This window comes from Mauremys mutica, chromosome 1, assembly GCF_020497125.1.
Source record: "Mauremys mutica isolate MM-2020 ecotype Southern chromosome 1, ASM2049712v1, whole genome shotgun sequence".
NCBI classification, from domain to species: domain Eukaryota; kingdom Metazoa; phylum Chordata; order Testudines; family Geoemydidae; genus Mauremys; species Mauremys mutica.
This window is the reverse complement of record NC_059072.1, coordinates 198186620-198209338: the sequence shown is the minus strand read 5'-3', so window position 1 is coordinate 198209338 and position 22719 is coordinate 198186620. Positions and strand designations below refer to the sequence as shown.

At 42.8% G+C, this 22719-nt stretch overlaps 1 protein-coding gene and 1 long non-coding RNA gene across 3 annotated transcripts in view; one reads left to right on the top strand and one right to left on the bottom strand.

The window, feature by feature from the left end:
* The window catches only part of LOC123362037, a 44433-nt gene extending 29224 nt beyond the window's left edge, over positions 1-15209 (bottom strand). Inside the window, exon 1 of the long non-coding RNA XR_006576321.1 lies at positions 15160-15209. This is a non-coding gene — a long non-coding RNA (uncharacterized LOC123362037). The remainder of the gene's footprint in view (positions 1-15159) is intronic.
* SCAF4 (SR-related CTD associated factor 4) overlaps positions 14624-22719 on the top strand; it is a 72320-nt gene continuing 64224 nt past the window's right edge. For both annotated transcript variants that reach the window (XM_045002309.1, XM_045002308.1), the window contains exon 1: positions 14624-14843. In XM_045002309.1, coding sequence (XP_044858244.1) covers positions 14814-14843 — 30 coding nt within the window. In that variant the 5' untranslated portion in view covers positions 14624-14813. The remainder of the gene's footprint in view (positions 14844-22719) is intronic.

The following is a 22719-nucleotide window of genomic DNA, read 5'->3' as shown; positions in this document are numbered from 1 at the left end:
CACAGTCAGGCAGCTCTGTGCCCTGCCCCATCTGCAGGTGCCGCCCCTGCAGCTCCCATTGGCTGTGGTTCCCAGCCAATGGGAGCTGTGGAGGCAGCACTTGAGGCAGGGGTTGCGTGCAGAGCCCCTGCCTGCCCCTATGTATAGGAGCCAGAGGGGAGACATGTTCTTGCTTCCAGGAGCCACACGGAGCCACAGCACACATGGAGCAGGGCAAGCCCCAGACCCCATTCCCCAGCTGGAGAGGGGAAAGCCCTGGACCCTGCTCTCCCTTGGGAACTTGAGGGACAGATTAAAACATCTGAAGGGCTGGATGCCGCCCCCGGACCGTAGTTTGCCCACCCCAGCCTAGATTAACTCACTCCCCAACCTTAAATAGGCTTTGCATATGGTGGGAATCCTTTGTTTCCCAGTTTGACCCCCACACCCTCTTAATGGAAAAACACTAGAAGTCCAAGATGGTGTCCAGCACCAGGTGACATGATCATCTGACCCTGCAGTGTCAAAACAGCATCCCAGGAAACGGGGAGATGAGCATCTTCAAAAGACCTATTTTTCCCTCAATGGCCCTTCCAGGCTATTTGCATACTGTCTGGTTGACAGTCCCCAGATGAAAACACAGTTGTAATTGTTACATAGTCAATATTCCTAACTTCAGATACAGAAATGATACATGCATACAAACAGGTTATAATTTACTGAATATAATTATCCATTCTAATGCTATCTCACAACCCATCTTAGTTATGCCATATTATTCATAGAAATATGCTTGTGATATGAATATGTGGTATAATGTCACAATCACTATGGGGGAAATCTTTCTCCACTTCCTTTAATCGAAGGTGTCAGTGGGAGTCAAGTACTGAGGAAAGAAATTAAGGCCTTGATTCTGCGACATCAAACCCCTGACTCTATGTGAGACCCCACTGAAGTTAATGGAGGGTCTGCCCAAATTGAAAAATCTGCAGGTTCAAAACCTTAATAAGGACCTCATGCTTTGATCCTACTAGAATCAATGGATTTTGGAGTCACATAGGCTCTGATCCTGCCACCTACAGAAGCCAGAAGAGGTGGATTTATTGGCTCTCTTTCACATACACATACTAGGTATCAACTTGTACAGTGTAACTAAACACAGAGGTCTTTGGCTTTTATTGACAAATATGATTTACTGACTATGGTGCAAGTTCCCTAATGCTTTTAACGCTTTCTCTCTCTGGATACTAAGGTGTGAATATTTGATAACATCAGTTGTTCTTAGCCTCCAAATTTAACCCCATACTGTGTCAGGCTGAAACTATTAACGTTAATCATTACACACTAATAAACATTTCTACATTTTCTTTCTGTGTATATCAAATTCAGAATATTTATTGATCCACAGTTAATTACATATTGATTTTTTTAAAATGTTAATTGGTTCTTGCTTTATTGCTATTTCATCTTAGCAAACCCTGTCCCCACCTTATGGATACTATGATCAGTACTACAGTTTTGTGATATTTATTATAACTGCAGTCTCTAGCATGCACAGCAAGGCACAGAAAAACCAGAAGGAACTGCATTCTAATACCAGGGAATAAGTCAATCCTGTAAGTTATCCATCTGCAAAACCTCCGGGTACTTCAGAAGGACTGGGCACACACTGAGAGCTTGCAGATCCTTATTGCAACTTAACTTATTGACATAATAAGGCAAGTCTCTTGTGACTCACTAAATACCAGGGGTGAAATTCTGGCCCCATTGAACTCAGTGGGAGATCTGCCATTGATTTCACTGGGGCCAGGATTTTACCCCACCTGTTATATCGGAGCTGGACTTTCCTGTACAATTAACTTATGCACAGAAATCACTCCTTTTCAGATGGGATTCATGTTTTCTTTTTAATATTTGAACACCTAGGGTTTCCATTTTTTTATACATTAATCAATTCCAGGTAGATTCTGCCTTGCCTGAGGTCTTGTCTACACTTTTGTCATTTTTGTCAACAAAAGTCAGGTCGCGTCAACAAAACAGTTGAGGTGTACATACCACAATGTTCCTCCCACTGATTTAACTCTCCTGCTCTGCCAACATAATAAAACCACCTTGACCAGCAGCATGGAGCTTTTTGCAACCAAATTAGAGTGACACACCATCAGCGTAGAGTAGACACTGTGCTTGCTTATGTTGCCTTAAGGGGACTCCAGGTGGTGTTCCACACTGCCCATCATGACTGCTCTGGTAAGTGGTTTCTGCTCCGCTGCCCTGCAGTTAGGTACAAAGGCCTGCACTCCTCCGCCTTTAAAGCCCTGGGGAATTTTTTTAATTCCACTTCCTGTTTGACATGGACAGCTCCCAACCACATCTTCCCAGCCGCCCATGCTGGGTTTCTCCAGCAAACACACTCCTGCCTGGAGTACACCAGAGATGCTGGATCTGTTGGGTCTGTGGGGAGAGGAGGCTCGGCAGTGGCAGCTCTGATCCAGTCGCAGGAACGTTGATACCTACGAGCAGATTGCTCATGGCATGGATGAGAAGGGGCACAAAAGGGGGACACAGCAGTGCCATGCTGAGATCAAGGAGCTGAGGCAGGCATACCAGAAGGCAAGGGAGGCCAACTGTCGCTCTGGTGCAGTGCTAAAGACATGCCACTTTTATAAGGAGCTGCATGCCATCCTTGGCAGCAATCCCACCTCTACTCCCAAGAAACCCGTGGATACTTCGGGGGGATTGGAGACAGCAGTCACTAGAGTCAACTCTGAGGACGAAGCGGTGGACAAGGAGGTCAGCTTGGAGGAAGATGTGGGACAGATGACAGGCTCGTCCAGTGGTGTGGTGAAACAGGACCTCTTTTTGATTCCAGAAGGCTCTAGCCAGTCCAGCTTTGGTGTGCCTGAAGCAGGAGAGGGGAGCTCTAGTAAGTACTCATTTTGCTTTAATAGTGCACAGCTACATAAGACAGAGGTGTCCTTTATTTTGTTACATGGTGCACATGGGAGAAGGGATTTAAATTAACACTAAGTATCACAGGCGCCAACTTTCCTTGGTGCCGGTGGGTGCTTGTGCCCCCCCACCTCCTCCTCCATTGGACCCCTCCCCAAATCACCACCCCAGCCCCACCTCTTTCCCGAGCACGCCATGTTCCTCCTCCTCCCCCGAATACCAGCAACCCTTTAATCTACAAAACACACATTCTACACCTGCTGAGCCTGTTGTTGAAGTGCTCCTTGCTGCTGGTAAGATTTCCGGTTTAAGGCTGGAGTAAGGGGTAGCCTAGATCTCCCAAGATCAGAATGGGCATTTCTACATCCCCTATTGGAATGTTCTGGTCTGGAAAGAAAGGCCCTGCATGAAACTTTCTATACAGGTCAGTGTTCCTGAAGATGCATGTGACATGCACCTTCCCTAACCACCCTGCATTGATGTCACTGAAATGACCCCATTGATCCACCAGCATCTGTAATACCATTGAGAAAAAGACCTTTCAGCTGATGTACTCCACTGCAAGATGGTCTGGGGCCAAAATAGATGGCATGCTTATCCCAATCGCCCTGCTGCAGTTAGGGAATCCCATTACCACAGTATCACCATTTCCTGCACATTGCCCAGAGTCACAGTCCTTTGTAGAGGAGGCGATTAATAGGCTTGCATCATCGCAATCCCTAAGTGGACTTCCCAACTCCAAACTAATCTGTGACTGATCGGTAGCAGTCTGCCAGCTTCCACAAAGTGATCACCACATGCTTTTCCACAGTTAGGGCAGCTCTGATTCTGGAGTCCTTGCGCCGCAGGGTGGGGGCGAGTTCCACACCCAATTCATGGAAGGTGACTTTGTGCATATAAAAGTTCTGCAGCCACTGCTCATCATCCCATACCTGCATCACAATCTGATTCCACCACTCAGTGCTTGCCTCCTGAGCCCAGTAGTGATGGTCCACCATGTGCAGCTGCTCCATGAATGCCATCATCAGTCTTGAATTCTTCCTTTCCATGGCACACAGCAGGGCAGGCAGCATGAATTCCTCTTCAGATCTGCAGCTAATGAAATGCTGCAGGATCAGCTGCATTGTGTTCATAACACTCATCACAAGATAGGTGATCAGTGCAGGATCCATACTTTCAGGCACAGATGGTGGGCACAAAGTTTACAGGGGCAGTTGAAAATGGTACAACCTATTTGAAAGCCTTTGGAATTATGGGACAGAGAACACTGCCTCCTGGGGCGGTGATCCCACCCCCATGATGCACTTCAATCCATTCCCTGAACTCCTAAATGGGAGAAGGTGGCAATTTGCACAATGGGATTGCTACCCACAGTAGCACCAATAGAGAGAGCAGTGCAGAGCACCAACTGTGGATGCGCTCTGCCAACACAAGGAGCGTTGTGTGAATATGCACAGTGGTTTCTGTTCATTGACTAAATTTAAGTTGACTTAACTCTGTAGTGTAGTCATAGCTTAAGACTGTGAATTGATGCTATTTATTGGTAATCTTGATGGTGTGACATCTATGTGAGGCAAGATCAGAGGCTCAACCTTGGTTGCAAAACTTTAAAATGAACTGGTAAACTAAACATTGGATATATGTAAGCTATATGCTCAAGGAATAGATACACATTAGCTGAAATTCAGGAGACCCAAAGTTTCTTCAACAGATTTTGCAAGCAAGTAGTCTTTGGGAGACCAGAGACAGCAAGTTTTGCAGTTGGAGAACCTTACGTGAAAACATCACAGATCTAGAGGGTCTTTCCGCAAAAACAACTTCTCTGATCTGTCATAGTAATGGTGCACAGGGAAAGAGGCACTCTATAGGGTAGCCAGCTTCCAAACTTTACAAGGCTTTATGGATTAGAACCCAGGGCTTTAAAGTAGGACTAAATACTTGGTACAGAACTTGAAAGCAGATTGAAAGCTAGTTCTGTTCACATAGCGTAGGCAGTTTACTCACATTGATCTGCTCCACTAACCAAGTAGTCAACTGCATGCTGCACTAGCTAAAGCTTTCAAGTGGCCTTCAAAACAGCCCCAATACACTGTGTTGCAGCAGTACTCCAACCTGCCAGTAACAAAGGCATGGATGACTAAAGGAAGATCAGCATCAATAAAGAAATGACATAACCTCTTAGCTAAGTGCAGACATCTGTTGCAAGCCCTAAGGGCTTAGTCCTGTAAAGTGTTGACCATGGCTACACTTGCATTTCAAAGCGCTGCCGCGGCAGCGCTTTGAAGCGCTAAGTGTAATCAAAGCGCCAGCGCTGGGAGAAAACTCTCCCAGCGCTGTCCGTACTCCACTTCCCTGTGGGGAATAACGGACAGCGCTGGGAGCGCGGCTCCCAGCGCTGGGGCTTTGACTACACTGGCGCTTTGTAGCGCCGCAATTTGCAGCGCTGCAGAGGGTGTGTTTTCACACCCTGCTGCAGCGCTGCAAATTTGTAAGTGTAGCCAAGCCCAAGAGAGAGCTGAACTCCCTCTCACGGAGCTGCTGATAGCAGCGGTTTGATTCGCCACAGCCTTGCACCTTGTGTATTTATTTACACAGAAGGGTAGTGTTTTACAACCACTTTGCACAGATGTGAATGACTACATAAGGTATAAAGTAGTACAGAATCAGGCCCAGAATATTTATTATTTGTAAACACATACAATAATATTTGTTAGTAAAGAATACAAATCACAGTAATATATTAAACATTGCATGCATCTGATTTTGATATTTAACTTTAGAACAGAGGTAAGCAACCTATGGCACGTGTACCAAAGGCGGCACGCAAGCTGATTTTCAGTGGCACTCACACTGCCCTGGTCTTGGGGGGCCTCTGTATTTTAATTTAATTTTAAATGAAGCTTCTTAAACATTTTTAAAACCTTATTTACTTCATATACAATAATAGTTTAGTTATATATTGTAGACTTCTAGAAAGAGATCTTCTAAAAATATTAAAATGTATTACTTGCACACAAAACCTTAAATTAGAGTGAATAAATGAAGACTCGGCACACCACTTCTGAAAGCTGACGCCTACTTTAAAAGATAGGATTTCAGGAAATCCTGCTCAAGAACTTCATACCCCATCAATTACACTGGTAAATTAGAATGTGACAGTGATGACAATGTCTCAGGTTATAACTGCTCTTTATCAAATGATTCATCAGAGTAACAATCAAAGGAAGATATGGAGAATCAAGGAAAAGCGTGAAAACAACATTTTTATGATCATCACCAATCATTTTGTCAATAATGACTTACAATGGTCATAATGATTTAGAAGACACGAAGGAAAACTTAGGTTGCTCAGCACCTTGCAACATCAGACTCTACTAATGTTACTTTGCAAAAAAAAATAGATAAGAACCGTACAGAATAATATATCTGTCAATGCTAATGTAAATTGAAGATCAATGAGGCAGAAAGTTGCATTATGGTAGAAAATGACGGCAAAGATGCCAAATGCAGAGAACTATTTCAGAAATAAACAAGCTTGAGTAAAGAAGTATGGCCCTACAGCTGCTGATGAAATATGAGTAAAAGTCATAAAGCATCAATTTTTCTGTTACATCAGATAACTGTGATTTATGTATAGCATACTCACGCCCAGGTATTTTCTTTAGTATAGTCATCCCTGTGCTAGTAATATGAGCACACAGACTGAAACTGTGTTTAAAAAACAAACAAACAAACACATGTACAGGAGTGAATAGGGGAGGGGAAAAAAAAAAGGAGGTGGTGGTGGGGGAATCCTAAGCTTCCAAAGCACAGATAAACTATATCAAAATAAGGAAAAGAGTTTAAACTAAAATATATGGTATTAAAGCTATGTAAAATGTTCCATAAGCCATATTGTATTTCAGGCTCTTTGAGGCACAGACTGTAATTTATTATATGTTTGTATAGTACCTGACTCAGTGTGGCCTAAGCTGATTATGGCCTTTAGGTGCTATCACAACATAAATGTTAAATAATAATAAAACTACAGTGAGCTTTTTACAGGCAGACTGGGTCATAAGTAATGCAGACATCCCAAACTCATGCTGATAAAACCTTTATGCTATACCATACGATCATGCATTCTATATCTGTGTAATGTATGTGACACTCTGGTTACTTTTTCCAGACCTGAAGAGCTCTGTGAAGCTCAAAATCTTGTCCCTTTGGCCAACAGAAGTTAGTCTAATAAGACATTACTTCACCTACCTTGTATTTCTCATATATGTATATCATCTACCATTCTTGATGTTTTACACATTTTAGTCCCGATCCTGCAAACGCTAAAGTGCATGTTTAACTTTATAAACATAAGTAAGTCCAAAGACTTCAGTGGAACTAGTCTCGTGCAAAGTTGAGAATGTGCTTTAGAGTAAGCAGGAACCAGACCGTAATGTTTTGGTCTATTCATATCTTTGAAACATATAGGAGTTCTTTTCATTGTTGACTTTCTGCTATTAAACTGTACTGACAATTGTATAACTGTCAAATATAGTTATCAATAGAACCTGATTTTATTATTCATATAATTTATATATAAACTGCCTCCTCTTCACACCAGTGTGGTTCAGGTACTGAAAAAGCAATTGCACATTTGAATTAAATCATCACAGAGGACCTGACCATTAGTTAGTTGCAACAGCTCCTCCATTCTTGGGGGTCAGTGATATAAATCTAATAAAATGAGAACTTTTAAGAACATCAAAGTTCTGAGCCATTAAACTGCCTCCACCTAGCAAACAGGAGCTGCAAAAAAGAGGAGTTTTGCATGGGAGTTTGGAGAGGGCGTGTGAGAGGTAGATATACCTAACAAACATACTCTAAACTTAGGCCACTAAGCCTCCCACCAAAAAAAACAAAATAAAACAAAAAAACCCTGCAAGAATAAAAATAATGCAGACTGAAGTCCAGCAGCAGAGTGGGGGGCTATCCAGTTTGTTGCATTGAATGCATGTACAATTACCTGCCTCGTGGGCAGGTGTCATGTGTGTGCTTATGGTGAAAGGAGCTCGTGGCCCTCAGAGACGCATTACGGGCTCTTTAGGCCAGAGTAGCTGAACTGGAAGAGCTAAGGGAGACAGAGAAGTGTATATTATATGAGACTTTCAGGGATACAATAGAATGGTCACATCCCCAGTCTGATAACGTCTGTGCTATTAAGGATGATGAAAGTCTCAGGAAAGAAGAATATCAAGCTGGAGCAGAGGTAAACAATCCCATAGTTGGGACCCTCTTTCCAGATGATGTCATGGATTTTCCCTCACATTGATGCCCCTCTTGGGGAGGGAACCCCAGTTATTAGGAAGAGCCAGGTAATAGTAATGGAGGATTCAGTTATAAAGAATTGACAGTTGGGTTTGTGATGATTAGGAGAACCACATGCCTTCCAGGTGCAAAGGTTGCAGATCTCATGAGAGATCCAGCCAGTGTATAGAATCACAGATGTGTAGGACTGGAAAGGACCTCAATAGGTCATCTACTCCAGTCCCCTGCACTCAATGATGGACTACATAACTAGACAATTTCTGACATGTATTGTTAAAAACCTCCAATGACAGATTCCACAACCCCAGCGTTTAACTACCCTGACAGTTAGGAAGTTTCTCCTGATGTCCAACCTAAACCTCCCTTGCTTCAATTTAAGCCCATCGCTTCTTGTCCCATCCTCAGAGGTTAACAAGAACAATTGTTCATCCTCCTCCCCCTCCTAACAACCTTTTATGTACTTAAAAACTGTTATAATGTCCCATCCCTGCCCAATCTTCTCTCCTCCGACTAAACAAGCCAATTTTTTTTTCAATCTTTCCTCACGGGCCATGTTTTCTAGACCTTTAATTGTTTTTGTTGTCCTCCCCTGGACTTCCTCCAATTTTTCCTGAAATGTGGCACCCAGAACTGGACACAATACTTCAGATGAGGCCTTATCAGCGCAGAGTAGAGTCTTGCTTACAACACTGCTGCTTATACATCCCAGAATGATATTCACTTTTTTTGCAACAATTTTACACTGTTGATTTATATTTAGTTCATGAACCACTATCACCCCAAGATCCCTTTCCACATTACTCCTTCCTAGGCAGCCCTTTCCCATTTTGTGTGCGCGCAATTGATTGTTCCTTCCTAAGTAGAGTACTTTGCATTTGTCTTTATTGAATTTCACCTATTTACTTCAGACCATTTCTCCAGTCTATCCAGATCATTTTGAATTTTAATCCTATCTGCCAAAGTACTTGCAACCCCTCCCAGCTCTATATCATCCAAAACTTTGTATGTGCAGTGCTGGAGAGCAGCGAATGGTCATGGTGCATGTAGGTATCAATGACATATGAAAATATAGGAGAGAGGTGCTGGAGGCAAAATTTAGGCTGCTAGGTTAGAGATTAAAGTCCATGATCTCCATGGTAGCATTCGCTGAAATGCTTCCATCTCCGCAAGTGGGGCCTGGAAGACAGAGAACTGCCTGTCTCAAAGTGTGGATGGAAGGATTTAGGTCTATTAGGAACTGGGGAACCTTTTGGGAAAGGAGGAGCCTATACAGGAATAAGGGTCACTGCCTACACCAAAATGGAACCAGACTGCTGGCATGTAAAATTACAAAGGTTGTAGAAGATTTTTTTAAACGAAGAGCTTGAGGAACACCTATAGGTGCGATGGAACACAGGCAGAGGCATCCCTAGGGAATGAATTAAAGGGGAACTCTATATCCTAGTAAAGAGCATAGGAAAGAAATTAGTGAAGTACATGTAATAGAGTCCTATTTAAATATAACACATAAAAGCAGGCAAATGAACATTGACAAAATGTACAAGTGCTTATATACAAATGCTGGAAGGCTAAATACTAAGATGGGGGAAAGTACAGTGCCTGGCATGAAATGAGGATATTGATATAATAAGCATCATGGAAATTCAGTGGAACAATGATAATCAACAGGAGATAGTAACACCAGGATACAAAATATATAGGAATACAATGTAGGTCATGCTGGTGGAGGAGTAGCACTATATGTGAAATAAATTTAAAAAATCTTAAATGAGTAAAACTGTACCATAGAATTTCTATGGATAGAAATTCCATGCTTGAACAATAGGAATATAGCAGTAGGAATATACTACCGACCACCTGACTGGGATGGTGACATTGATTGTGAGATGCTCAGGGAGATTAGAGAGACTATAAAGGCAGAAAATGCAATAACACCAGGAGATTTCAACTATCCTCATATTGATTGGGTATGTGTCACCTCAGGAAGGGATGCAGAGAGAAAATTTCTAGACACATTAAATGACCACTTTCTGGAGCAGCTAGTCCTGAAACTCACAAGGGAAAAGCAATTCTTGATTTAGTCCTAAGTGAAGCACAGGATCTGGTCCGTGATGTGTGTCCAGCTAATCTGTTTGGTAATAATGACCATAATGTAATTAAATTTAACTTCTTTGTAGGTGAAAGAATACCAACAAACCCATCACAGTAGCATTTAACTTTAAAAAGGGGAACACCACAAAAATGAAGACACTTGTTTGATGGAAATTAAAAGGAGCTGTCACAAGGGTTAAATGCCTGCAAGCAGCATGGGGACTATTTAAAAACACTATATAGAGGTGCAGACTACATGTATACCCCAAATCTGAAGAGACAATGAGAGGACCAAAGGAATTAACCAGGGTGAAACAGCAGAGTAATGGAGGCCAGCAGAAGCAAAAAGGCATCTTCTAAAATTTGGAAGTCAAAACCCAGTGAGGATAATAGGTAGGACCACAAACTGGCAAGTTAAGTGTAAAAGTATAAGGCAGGTCAAGAAATAATTTGAAGAGTAATTAGCTAAGGACACAAACTAACAGCAATTTTTTTTTTAAAGTGCATCAAAAGCAGAAAGCCTGACAAAGTCAGTGCGGCCATCATATGATTGAGATGCTAAAGGAGGACTCAAGGTCATTGCTGAAAAGCTAAATGAATTCTTTGCATTCGTCTTCACTGCAAAAGATATGGGCAAGATCTCCACATTTGAGCCATTCATTTTAAGTGAAAAATCTGAGGTACTGTCCTAAACTGAGGTGTAAAAGCAGATGAGGTTTTGGAACTAATTGATAAATTAAACAGTAATAAGTCACCAAGACCAGATGGTATCCACCCAAAAATTCTGAGGGTATTCAAATATGAAATTGCAGAACTGTAGCATGTAACCTATTGTTTAAATCAGCTTCTGTACCAGAGGACGGGTTTAGCTAATATAATGCCGATTTTTAAAAATGGCTCCAGAGGTGATCCTGGCAATTACAGGCCAGTAAGCCTAACTTCAGTACAGTACCAGTCAAATTAGCTGAAACTATAGTAAAGCACAGAATTATCAGACACACTGATGAATGTGATATGTTTTGGAGGAGTCAACATGGCTAACAGGACATCATGAATCACCAATCAATTAAAATTCTTTGAGAGTGACAACAAACATGTGGACAAGAGTGATCCAGCTGATTTAGAGTATTTGTATTTTCAGAAAGCTTTTGACAAGATCTCTCACCAAAGATTCTTAAGCAAAGAAGGCAGTCATCAGATAAGAAAGTCTTTTTTAATCAGTTACTGATTAAAAGATAGGGAACAAAGGTAGGAATAAGTGGTCCATTTTCACAGCAGAGAGAGATTTGGAAAAGGGGGGTGAACAGTGAACTGACAAAATTTGCAGAGGATACAAAATTACTTAAGATAGTTAAGTCCGAAGATGTACAAATGGATCTTACAAAACTGGGTGACTGGGCAAGAAAATGGCAAATAAAAGTCAATGTTGGTAAGTGCTAAGTAATGTATATTGGAAAACATAATCTCAACTACACATGCAAAATGATGAGGTCTAAATTAGCTGTTACCACTCAAGGAAGATCTCAGGGTCATAATGGGTAGATCTCTGAAAACATCTACTCAATATACAGTAGCAGTCCAAAAAGTGATCAGAACATTAGGAACCATTAGGAAAGGTATAGATCAGGGGTCAGCAACCTTTCAGAAGTGGTGTGCCGAGTCTTCATTTAGTCACTCTAATTTAAGGTTTCATGTGCCAATAATACATTTTAACGTTTTTAGAGGGTCTCTTTCTATAAGTCTATAAAATATAACTAAACTATTGTTGTATGTAAAGTAAATAAGGATTTTAAAATGTTTAAGAAGCGTCATTTAAAATTAAATTAAAATGCAGAGCCCCCAGGACTGGTGGCCAGGACCCGGGCAGTGTGAGTGCCACTGAAAATCACCTCACATGCCGCCTTCAGCACCTGTGCCATAGGTTGCCTACCCCGGTATAGATAGTGGCATTGTGATATTTTCTGTCTTACTATGTAAATCCCTTACACACCCACACCTTAACTACTGTGTGCATTTCTGGTCATCTCATTTCAAAAATGATATAACTGGAAAAGTTGCAGAGAAGGGCAATGAAAATGATTAGGGGTGTGAAACAGCTTTCATACCAGGAAAATTTAAGAAGACTGGGACTGTTCAGCTGAGAAAAGACATGACTGAAGGGGATATGATAGAAATCTATAAAATCACAAATGGCATGAAGACAGCAAATCGGGAAATGTTATTTAGCCTTTCGCATAACACAAGACCTAGGGGTCACCCAATGGTATTAATAGGCAGCAGGTTTGAAACAAACAAAAGGAAGTATTTCTGCACAGTGCACAATCAACCTATGAAACTCATTGCCAGCGGATGTTGTGAGGCCAAAAGTATAACTATTTAAAAAAATAATTAGATAAGTTCCCAGACAATAGGCCCATCAATGACTATTAGCCAAGATGATCAGGGACACAAACCCATGCTCCAAGAGTTCCTAAATCTGACTGCCAGAAGCTGGGACTAGATGATAAGAGATGGGCAATTTTAAATTGCCCTATTCTCTTTATTCCCTCTGAAGCATCTGGCATCATCCACTGTCAGAGATGGGATACTGAGATAGACAGACCATTGGTCTGACCCAGTATGACCATTTGAATGTTATCATCCTTCCTTTACTCTCCCCAGCCTGGTGGTGGCCTGCCTCCTTCACAATCCAAATCTGACCCAAGCCAAAGAATGTCAAGGTATTCTCATACCAGACCTGAACCCAAACACGTGTAGTTGGGTTCTACAGGGTTTGGCACAGGCTTCAAACTTCTAGCACCCTGTCTTGATTTGAAAACTTCAAGAAATGGGAATCTACCATTTCCCTTGATAGTTTGTTCTAATTTTTAATCACCTTTCCCTTTGCCCTATGCCTTTCAAATGTACATTCCACTTTCATTCCACACCTGTTGAATCTGTAGATGAACTACTAACCCTCAAGGTCTGTACAGACAAGGTGGGTGAGGTAATAACTTGTACTGGACCAACTTCTGTTGATGAAACAGACAAGCTTTTGACCTTACACAGATCTCTTCTTCAGGTGTGGGAAAGGTCTGTTCAGTCAGGGTATGACTTTACAATCCAAAAGAGCAACGGGTACGCAAGGGTCTCAAGAGAATCACTACTGCTCAACCAAGCATTCAAAAATCATAGGTCAATCCTTTCACCCCCAAATGATGAGATTGGCTTAAAAAACGTGAGTTAAAATAATTAATGTTGGGTTCTATTTATTTTCCTTCTGGCTTCTGAGCTTTTAGGGTGCTCTGAGTCAGCTTTTCTCTTCAACTCAGAGAGCTAGAAAGTTGCTTAAAGAAAAAAAGCTGAGATTCTCCTGTAATCCACTGACTCTTATGAGCTAGGGTGTTAAGAAAACACCAAATATCATGGAACTCACAATAAAAATCATGATATTTAGCAAAACCAGAGCATTATAATGAAAAAAAGAGGCCCCCATTAAAAAGAATACTGTGGGGTCAGGAAGAACATCCCGCTGTCTCTGTGAATAAATGCTGACTTCTCCAATACTCTGGCATCAGTACTTTCCTTGGTAACCCTACAAAGGCATCCAACAGAAAGTCACAATGGTCGCTCAAAGACTTGCATCCCTGTTGAAACACAGCCTTTGCTGACCACGTACTCATGACGACTTGGGACACAAAACGGGCCTCCAGCCTAGTTTGGGAAGCCCACACGTACAAACCTCTCTCTCTCTCTCTCTGTGTGAGACCCTAGGCACTTTGCTCACCTTACTCACAGCCCCCGCCGTACTTGGCGCTATTGCCATACACGCCTCCAGCCCAGCCCAGCCCAGCCGCAGCCCCCAGGGGCTCCCCAAATGCTAAACCCTTTGGCCACTGTTGATCTGGGTGGCCACCTTCCTCGGGACACTTGTCCGTCTCTGGACACCGGGGCCAGCTGCAGGCAGAGGCCGAGCCCCCGGTGCCTGCGGGAGCGCTGGGCCGTTGCTGGCCGGCTCGCACGGGGGCCCCGCCCCCCATTGCGGGGGGGGGGGGCAGAGCTCGCTCGCTCGCGCTCTCTCCCCTCCGGCTGGGTGAACCCGGCAACCCCCCGTGCGGGGGGAGGGGGGAGCGAGGGATTTATCGCCCCCCGCCCCGCTCATTTCCCCTCTCCTCGGGGGCGGGGCCGCTGCTGACATGGCGGGGCTCGGGATAGTAAGGGGGGGGGTCACGTGACATCCCCGCAAGCGCGCCGCGCGCGCTCTCTCCTGTGGGTGGCGCGGGGCCGGGAGGCCTACGCGATCCCAGGGTGCTGTGCGCGGCGTGGGCTCCCTCCGCCATCCCGCGGGGAGAGACGATCTGTGCGGGGCCCTGCCAGCGAGACGCCGCCTGCGCGCAGAGCTCCGCCGCCGAACGGACATGTTAGCGCGGAGCCCCTGAGCGGGACCGAGCCCCCCTCCCCCCGCGCGCCTCACGCCGCCGCGGGCACCCGCGCCAGCCGCCGCCGCCAACATGGAGGCCGTGAACGCCTTCAACCAGGAGGTGGGAGCCGGGCAGCGCGGGGGGAGGCCGGGCCCGGGAGTCGGTTCTGCGGGTCACGAAGCCGCTATCGCGGCCGCCTGCCCCGCTGCTTCCGGCCCCGGGGCGAGGGAGAGGCCCGGCCCTGCAGAGGCCTCCGCGGAGACCCGGCCCTGCAGAGGCCTCCCCTCGCTCCCGAGGCTATTCCGGCCCCCTGGGGCGCTGACCGGGGCCGGGCGGCCCAGGAGCGGCCAGCGCCGCGTTACTCGGGGAGAAGCCGGGGGGTCGCGGCCGCCCCCTCCCTGCCGCGCGCGGCCGGGCCCTCGCGCCCAGGCGTTACCCCGGGCCGGGCGGCTCCCAGCCGAGGCGCCTCGTTCCCTGCCAGCGCGGGGGGAGGAAGTGACCACGTGAACGGGCGGCCGCTAGCAGGGGCTGGGCTGCAGCAGACCCAGGGGCGGCCCGCGATCGTACGGGAACTTCTCCGTGTGCGGGTACGGAGCAGCCTCTGGGGACAGGGTCAGGTGACCAGCCCCGACATGAAGCATGTGGCGGGTGTGGGGGAGAAGTAGGGACCGGTCTCCTTTCATGAGGCATGGAAGGCCCTTGTGCCATCTCCGTCGCTCTTCTTTCGGCTGCTGCTTGTTGCAACTCTGCCTGATCTGAAAACTCTCCAGCTTGGTAATAATATACCAGCGATCCTGTCTTCCCAATTGGACATCAAAATATGCCAGATCCTGATGTCTAAAGCTTTTTTCCCCACCTAAATTTAAAATGAATGTGTAGTTGGAGAGAACTTTAAATAAAAGTTTTGGTGCATAGGATGTTCTTGCAAATCATTTTAGGACTATACAAGGTGTTAAGTATAGTTTTGTTTTCATTGCAAGTAACCTGCCAAATCTAAGCCGATCTTAAATGTAAGGTTTGCAAGACTTATTCCAGAATGTGTAATGCATTTTGAAGGTTAGTGTGCTGTGAATGGTTGCTGAACAGAAACAGTAAAAATGGCAGACTGCTCTCATGTGACAAAGTCATGCTGTGTAAAGTTCATTCCTTGCATCTGCTTGTCAGTTGCACTAGACTAGAGTATGGCTAGGAACACAATTACATACCTGCTTATCCTTTACTAAATAACTGACTTTGTATTTTTCTCTTTATGGTATGATTTTTCTATTCTATTCATGGGGTCTTTACATTTTGAAACAATACAGATAACTCCATAGCTCAGGAGTGAATTTTGAGTGTGAATTTTAACCAGCACTTTTCATTTAAATTGACACTTTCCTTATTTTGACACAATTGGCAGTTTGATGGCTATCCATTTTCCACATTTCCGGTATTTCAGTGGTGGTGTTTTTAAACAGAAATCTACTAAATTAAATTAATTGGCGTTAGATTGCACATATGATGTGCTTTCTACACTTATTAGCATGTAGGACAGAAATAGCTTTTATCTGTCTAAACATCAGTGGAGATACTAGCAGTGCTTGCCACTTCAGTCATCTCATTATTTTGCTTCCTTGTACAGCTTAACTTTACTGATATTGGACAAAATGCCATTCATATAACTATACAAATTTTTTTTGCCGACCCAAATGATTTAGGTAAATGTGTTAATTTAGATAACCATCAGTATCTCTTGGTATTTTAAGTAATCTCATTCTGATGTATTCAAAATGGGTATGTCTTAAATAACACAACTGGGTGCCCAAGAAATAGTAAATGTACGATGCCTGACTCTGTCAATATTTTACTTCTGGATACAGAATAAAGAAGAGTACTTGAAATTCTGGTAACTGCAGAATTTCAGTTTGATAACTTATGTGAAGACTAAATTGTATTATTAAAATCTCAACTGGATCCATTTTTTTATGATTTCCCTCAGAAATGGCTTATTCTCTATGGTTCCAATTCTGCAGTCACTTGTGCATTTGCTTAATTTTATGCTCAATGGGATTTACTCATCTGTTCAGTTCAACATTTAGTTTCCTGGATTTCTTTTGATGCCCACAAGAAATTAGTTTATATATTTGAAAACTAAATAAAAAACTCAGCTCAGAGTTCAGAGAAGGGATTGTCTTTTTCTCTATATCTGTGTATTGGATTGTAAACTGATTTGGGAAAACACTACATTTTCTACAGCAATAAGCACGTTTTGTGCTAAACAAACAATTATTCTGCCTACTATATTTTTACTCAAATTTTGACCAGATATTGCCAACTGGTGGTATTTGGTAGCCCTGTAATGTAGTGTATTACCCTTCAGCTAACTAGTTTGAACCAGGTACTCCTGAAACAATTAATCAGAATTAGTGAATTTTATTAAAAGTATACAGTTTTGTAGTTAAATATATAGTGAGCATAACTAATGGGTAACATGTTGAAGTGCAAAATCTTACCAACACATTTCTTGAGAAAACCAGTATACCAAAAAAAAATCACCTTGACACCCATGTGAAAAAGCATGTAATGTTTCTTTTCCAATGTTCATTTTGGTTATATTTTGGTTTGACAGTGTAGGTTTAGCTTTCGAATTTGAAAAAAAATTGGTTAACTTAGCAATTATAAAAAATTAGGGACAAGTACTGCTTATTATAGGCCTCTGCACAGTAAGGCTATGTCTGCGCTAGAAATGCTGCAGTGGCAGTGTACTTCAGTGTAGACGTGCTACACTGACAGGAGGGGTTCTTCCGTAGCTGTAGTTAATCCACCTCCCCAAGCGGCAGTAGCTAGATCGATGGAAGAATGCTTCCATTGACCTAGCACTGTCTACACAGGCAGTTAGGTTGGCTTAATTACATCACTTGGGTGTGTATTTTTCACACCTTGAGTTACGTAGCTGGGTCGACGTGACTTTTTAGTGTAGACTTGGCCTAAGCTTCTGTACTTAGCTTTGCCAGTGGAAGTAGTATAAGAGCCAACAGACTGATAATTGTGCATTGTTATAATTTTATGATTATGTTAAGAACCAAGTGGTGTCATCACTCACTTCTACATGTGACTCAGGGTGGTGATAAAGACACTGTACCTCAAGTCAGTAACCCCCTCCCTTCCCTCCCAAAAAATGAAGAGAATGGATACTTGGGTGGGCATTTCTTCTTTGTCTACAACTGTTGCTTAGTTCTTTATTATTTATGCATGGGCAGTTGACCAGACAATTGAATATTTGATCTAGTATAGCAATCTTATGCTAAAGATTGATCTCATTTTGCAATGTCAGTGTACCTCTATCTTTTCCTCCCAATCTTTTCCCTAGTCACTCACCTGTTATCAGCTAGCATTATATCCTTACATGAAGAGCGCAGTATTATAGTGCAATGCTAGGTTTGCTATAATTAAGGTTAGAACAGCTTTCTGTTTAAAGCCTGACTCTTCTAAATGCTCTAAAATCCTCGTGGTTACTTGGATTGCCTCTAAATTTGGTTTACTCTGTGGAGATACAGAGTAGAGTAAGTGATCCAAATTTGGGGTAATTTGCTTATGGGGGATACTGAGATAAAATCCCTCCCCCCCCCCAAAAGAACAGCTTTTCTGAAGGTTGATGGAGTCTGCCAACATATTTTTGTTCAGAGCAAGGGAACTGCCCCAAATGGTCTCCATATTAGGATATGTACTCCAGCTATTGCAGGGAATCCATTGCCCCTTGAGGGGAGCAAATTGAAAATAATAGCAAGAGAGTTCAGCTCTCTAGTTAGGCATATGCCTAATGTTCAGGCTTTCTGGCCAGCAAGTTTTCACTACAGCTGGGTAGCTAAAGGGGATATGCAGTAGCCATTGAGCCAGAGCTACACCCAGCCAGTGTGAGTTCAAGTCTGACCTAGAGCAGAAATCTGAAAAAGATTGGAGGCATATTGCTAAAGTATGTCTGTCAGGTGTGTTTTGGCAAAATGTATTGAACCAGAAAATAAATTCTGCATGCAAATGCTTGCTGGGATGGTAGTGGGGTTTGGGAGCAGAGGAGTGGGAGGTATAGGGGTGTGGAGCTGCATTGAGGGTGGCAGGGGGTCAGACACTGGGAGTGGTGACATGGAGGTGTGTGGCACAGCAAGCGAGAGGGTTTAGGATTTGGGGAGGTGTGGAGGATCGGCGCTCTACAGTTAAGATTGAGATGGTGGTTTGAGTGCTATAAAATCCACATATGTACTTTTGTTGGCTTGACTTTTCCTGTGCTTCATGGGGGCGTGAGGTGGGGATAGTGAATCAAATTGGGGTCATTTGAGCAAGAGGTTCCCAAGATGCTGAAAAATGTTTTTATTAAAGTTCACAGATTCTACCAGCATTTTTTGTGCGTACCTGGCTTCTGAAGTTCTGATGGCTCGATGGGATAACAAGGGGAGGGTGAGCTGGAAATGGTGGAGGGGCTATATGTTGCAGGGGTGTTATCTATCCTCCACCCCCCCCCCCCCACACACCAATTTTCTCACAGGTCCTTAAAGTTACTGTAACCACTGTGTAATAAAACTCAACTTTGGGGAGCATATAACATGTGTGAGACTTCTTTCACCAGCCATGTTAGCAGTTACACACTGCAAACATTTTAGAGCATGACCATTATTCCCATTCCACAATAACAAAGGGTTAGGGGTGATGTTGGCCAAGTCACGTAATTTCTCTGTGTGTCATTTTCCTCATCTTTACAATGGGGATATTGACATTATCCTCTTAGTAAAGTGGTGTTGAGATCTACTGATGAAAAGTGCTATGTAAGAACTAGGTACTATCCTTAGCTGGCCACAGTAGCATCCCTACAGCAAACCTACATGATAAATACAATTGCCTAAATGACCATCAACTCTTCCAATGACACATCTTTTTGTTTGTTTTTCTTTCTTTCTGTTGAAAAAAATAGAAAAATTACTGGCAAAAAACTTAATTAACATAGAGTTAAGATTGCCCAGTAATGTATTGTGCCTTTCAAGAAGGTCAAGTTCAGCAAAACTCAAATATCTGAAAATCAAGTATTTCAAACTCAAACTTCTGAAAAGCAGGAAGTAGAGTGAAACAGATTAGAGGCTTGTCTACACTGCATCTCAGTGCAGACTATAGGGTTGTGAATTGCAGAGTACACCAAAGAGTATCTTAATGTGAACTAGGTACTTTTTAGTTTGCAGCAGTAGCATCCACATGGGGCAGTTAAAGCACAACTCTGGTGCACTCTGCAGTTCATGCCCCTGTAGTCCGCACTATGGCACTGTGTAGGCATAGCCTGGGATCATGCCAGTGTTACTCTCCAGATATTCTTAGGGGTTATTCTGAGTGCATAAGCAGCAGCAATGGATGTACATTGAGGGGAGAGGGGTGGGGTGCATGGGAAGAGTAGATATATGCACAGTTAGAAGGGTATGATAGTTGCAGTACATCAGAATTTTGGATTAAGCTTGGTACTTCATTTACTGTACTACCAGGACTGAGATTATTGCAGCAGCAGCAAATTCATCCCCTGGGGTAAGGAAGGTGCTTTGCATTGCTTTAGTGGCCACTTCAGAGCAACTGAAGGAGCAGTATCAGTGTGATCCTGAAGGATCCCATTCCTTCTGAACAAGAGACAGAGAACAAGAAAGGTGGAGGATCCTGTCAGAGACTAGCAGAAGTAAAAAATGGGGAAATGAAGAGAAGCAACCTTCAAGGAGAGTAGGAGACTTATGAAGGTAGAAAGAAATTAATAAATTGATCTTAGTAGGCAGATAATGTTTCAGGTTTTGGGCTGCTGAACTAAGTAGTTCATACCAAAACTAAATCCTCTCCCACATACTTTTTCATTTCCATTTGAAAGTGTTTATAAAGAAGTTTGCCCCAAATGGACTCCTAACTTTGTGAGTTTATCCTTCTAGTCAGCAGGAATACTTTAGTGGACTAAGTCTCATGTATGCTAGACTGCCCTTGGTTTATCTCTGGACAAATTAAACTGTGGCTTCATCTTCCAAAGAACATAAACTGACAGCCGTGGAGTTTATGATGGTCTCTTACCCTTGGCAGCAGCTAGTAGTTGCTAAGCTTCACAGTTCACATATCAGAGGCTGATACTAATGATGGATCCTCTGAGCCACAGCCCAAGGGCAGAAATTTTGTAGGAATTCCCACATTTCTCTTTTCTCAGTAGCTCTGGGGATTTGTGGTAGGGTAAGGACTAGGCTTCTAGCCAGCAGGTAGACCCTGGACCCATTCATTTTTTATGTCTATCTCTAGCTAGACCTTCTCAGTCTGATAATCCAGTAGTATTACTGGTGCTTTGTTAGCATAAGTATTTTTTCTTCTTCTTCTTTCCTTCCTCCTCCATCCCTTCCTGCAAATGTTCCGTTAATTTTGCATAGGCATATGAGCAAATATCTAAAATTGTATTTGAATAACCTATAATTTTGTCAGTGAAAAATTTCTAATGGTAATTCAAATGTATTCAACGCACTTGTAGAAAAAAAACCCTGGTTTTGGATTCCTTATGTGCTAATTTTTTTGAAGACTTCTTATTTATATGTTTAGAACAAGACTGTACAAGCAGTCAAGCAAGCAACAGCATCGTACTGTATAAGCACACAAACTTTCTTTAATGTCTCAGCACCTGATAGGATGTAATGTAGTAGGTTGATTTTATTACTAACAGTAAGATTTTTCAGAGGTGCTCAACGCCTATATTGCTCATGGGCTTCAGTGGAGTTGTGTGTGCTCAGTTCCTTTGAAAGTCAGGCCCTGGCTGTGTATGTAGAAGATGCCAGATGCCCACTTTTCAGCATTTGCTGCTGGCCAATTAAGTAACTGATGTTGATGTGAAGAACTATTAACTCAGAAGTTTGAGACTTGTCACATCAGACACAGACCTCCTTTTTCTGAAAAGTGGGTAATTGTTTGAGCTCCTTAAAGCAGTTTGCAAACCTTCACAGCTTCATGTTTGTGTGCCACAGTATTTAATACTGGTGGAAGCTACTGAACCTGAACAGAGTTCTGTTCAATAGTATCGCAGAATGTATATTTTTTTCTCACATTTGGTATTTCCCAAAATATATAGGTGTATGTGTAATTGTGTTTTTTAAAGATCATGCCCAGCCCCAAATATATTTTTTTCTTGTCTTTGCAAACTTCAGTTTAAAAACTTTGTGTTTACCACTATCCTTTGCCCTAACTTCATATGGGGATTCTTGGTATTTCTACCTGTTGTTCCTTGTCAAATTTTTAAAAAATAGGTCTATCTTTATCATTGTTTCTGGAATTGTCCCCTACTTCCTTGCTCTTTGATATGTTGTTTGTTGATGTACTCGTGTGTGTGTGAAAATGCTTTCAAAGTCTGCTTCATTATATTTCCTTGATGAGTTACCTTAAACTAAAACTTCCTTGTGCTAGAGAAGGTGATTTGGAACTTGTGGGTAAGTGGCAGTATACATGGACTATGGAAGACCTGCTTTTTGGAGAAATTGTCTTCAACATGTTTGTTGGAAAACTTAGACTCACTTAGGAACATTCTTTGATAGTCTGCTGAACATATCTATAATAAGTTGGACTGTTTTCTCTTGGCCCTAAACAAGGCTTGAAAAAAGTAGCCAGTAGTCAATATCAGAGTTGGGGGTGGAGGATTCAAAGGCAATATCTTGTTGACAAAGGCCAGCTGCTGGTGTTAACTCCACAGTGTAGACAAGGCTTAATCAATAAAAGTTATGCCACTTTAATTAAACCGCTGTTGCATGTCCACGTGTTATACCAATATAATAAAAACCAGCAGGATCTTATTAAGAGGGATAAGGCAAAGATGCCACATTTATTGTAAATACCATAACAAAACAAAAAACAATGTTTTTCTACTTGTTTCTATTACTACTTATTCCTTATACATACATACACACATTTATTCACACAATCATTCATTCAGGTTCTGTATAGATGTTATAGTTACCAGCCTAGATGTTGCTCATGCCAA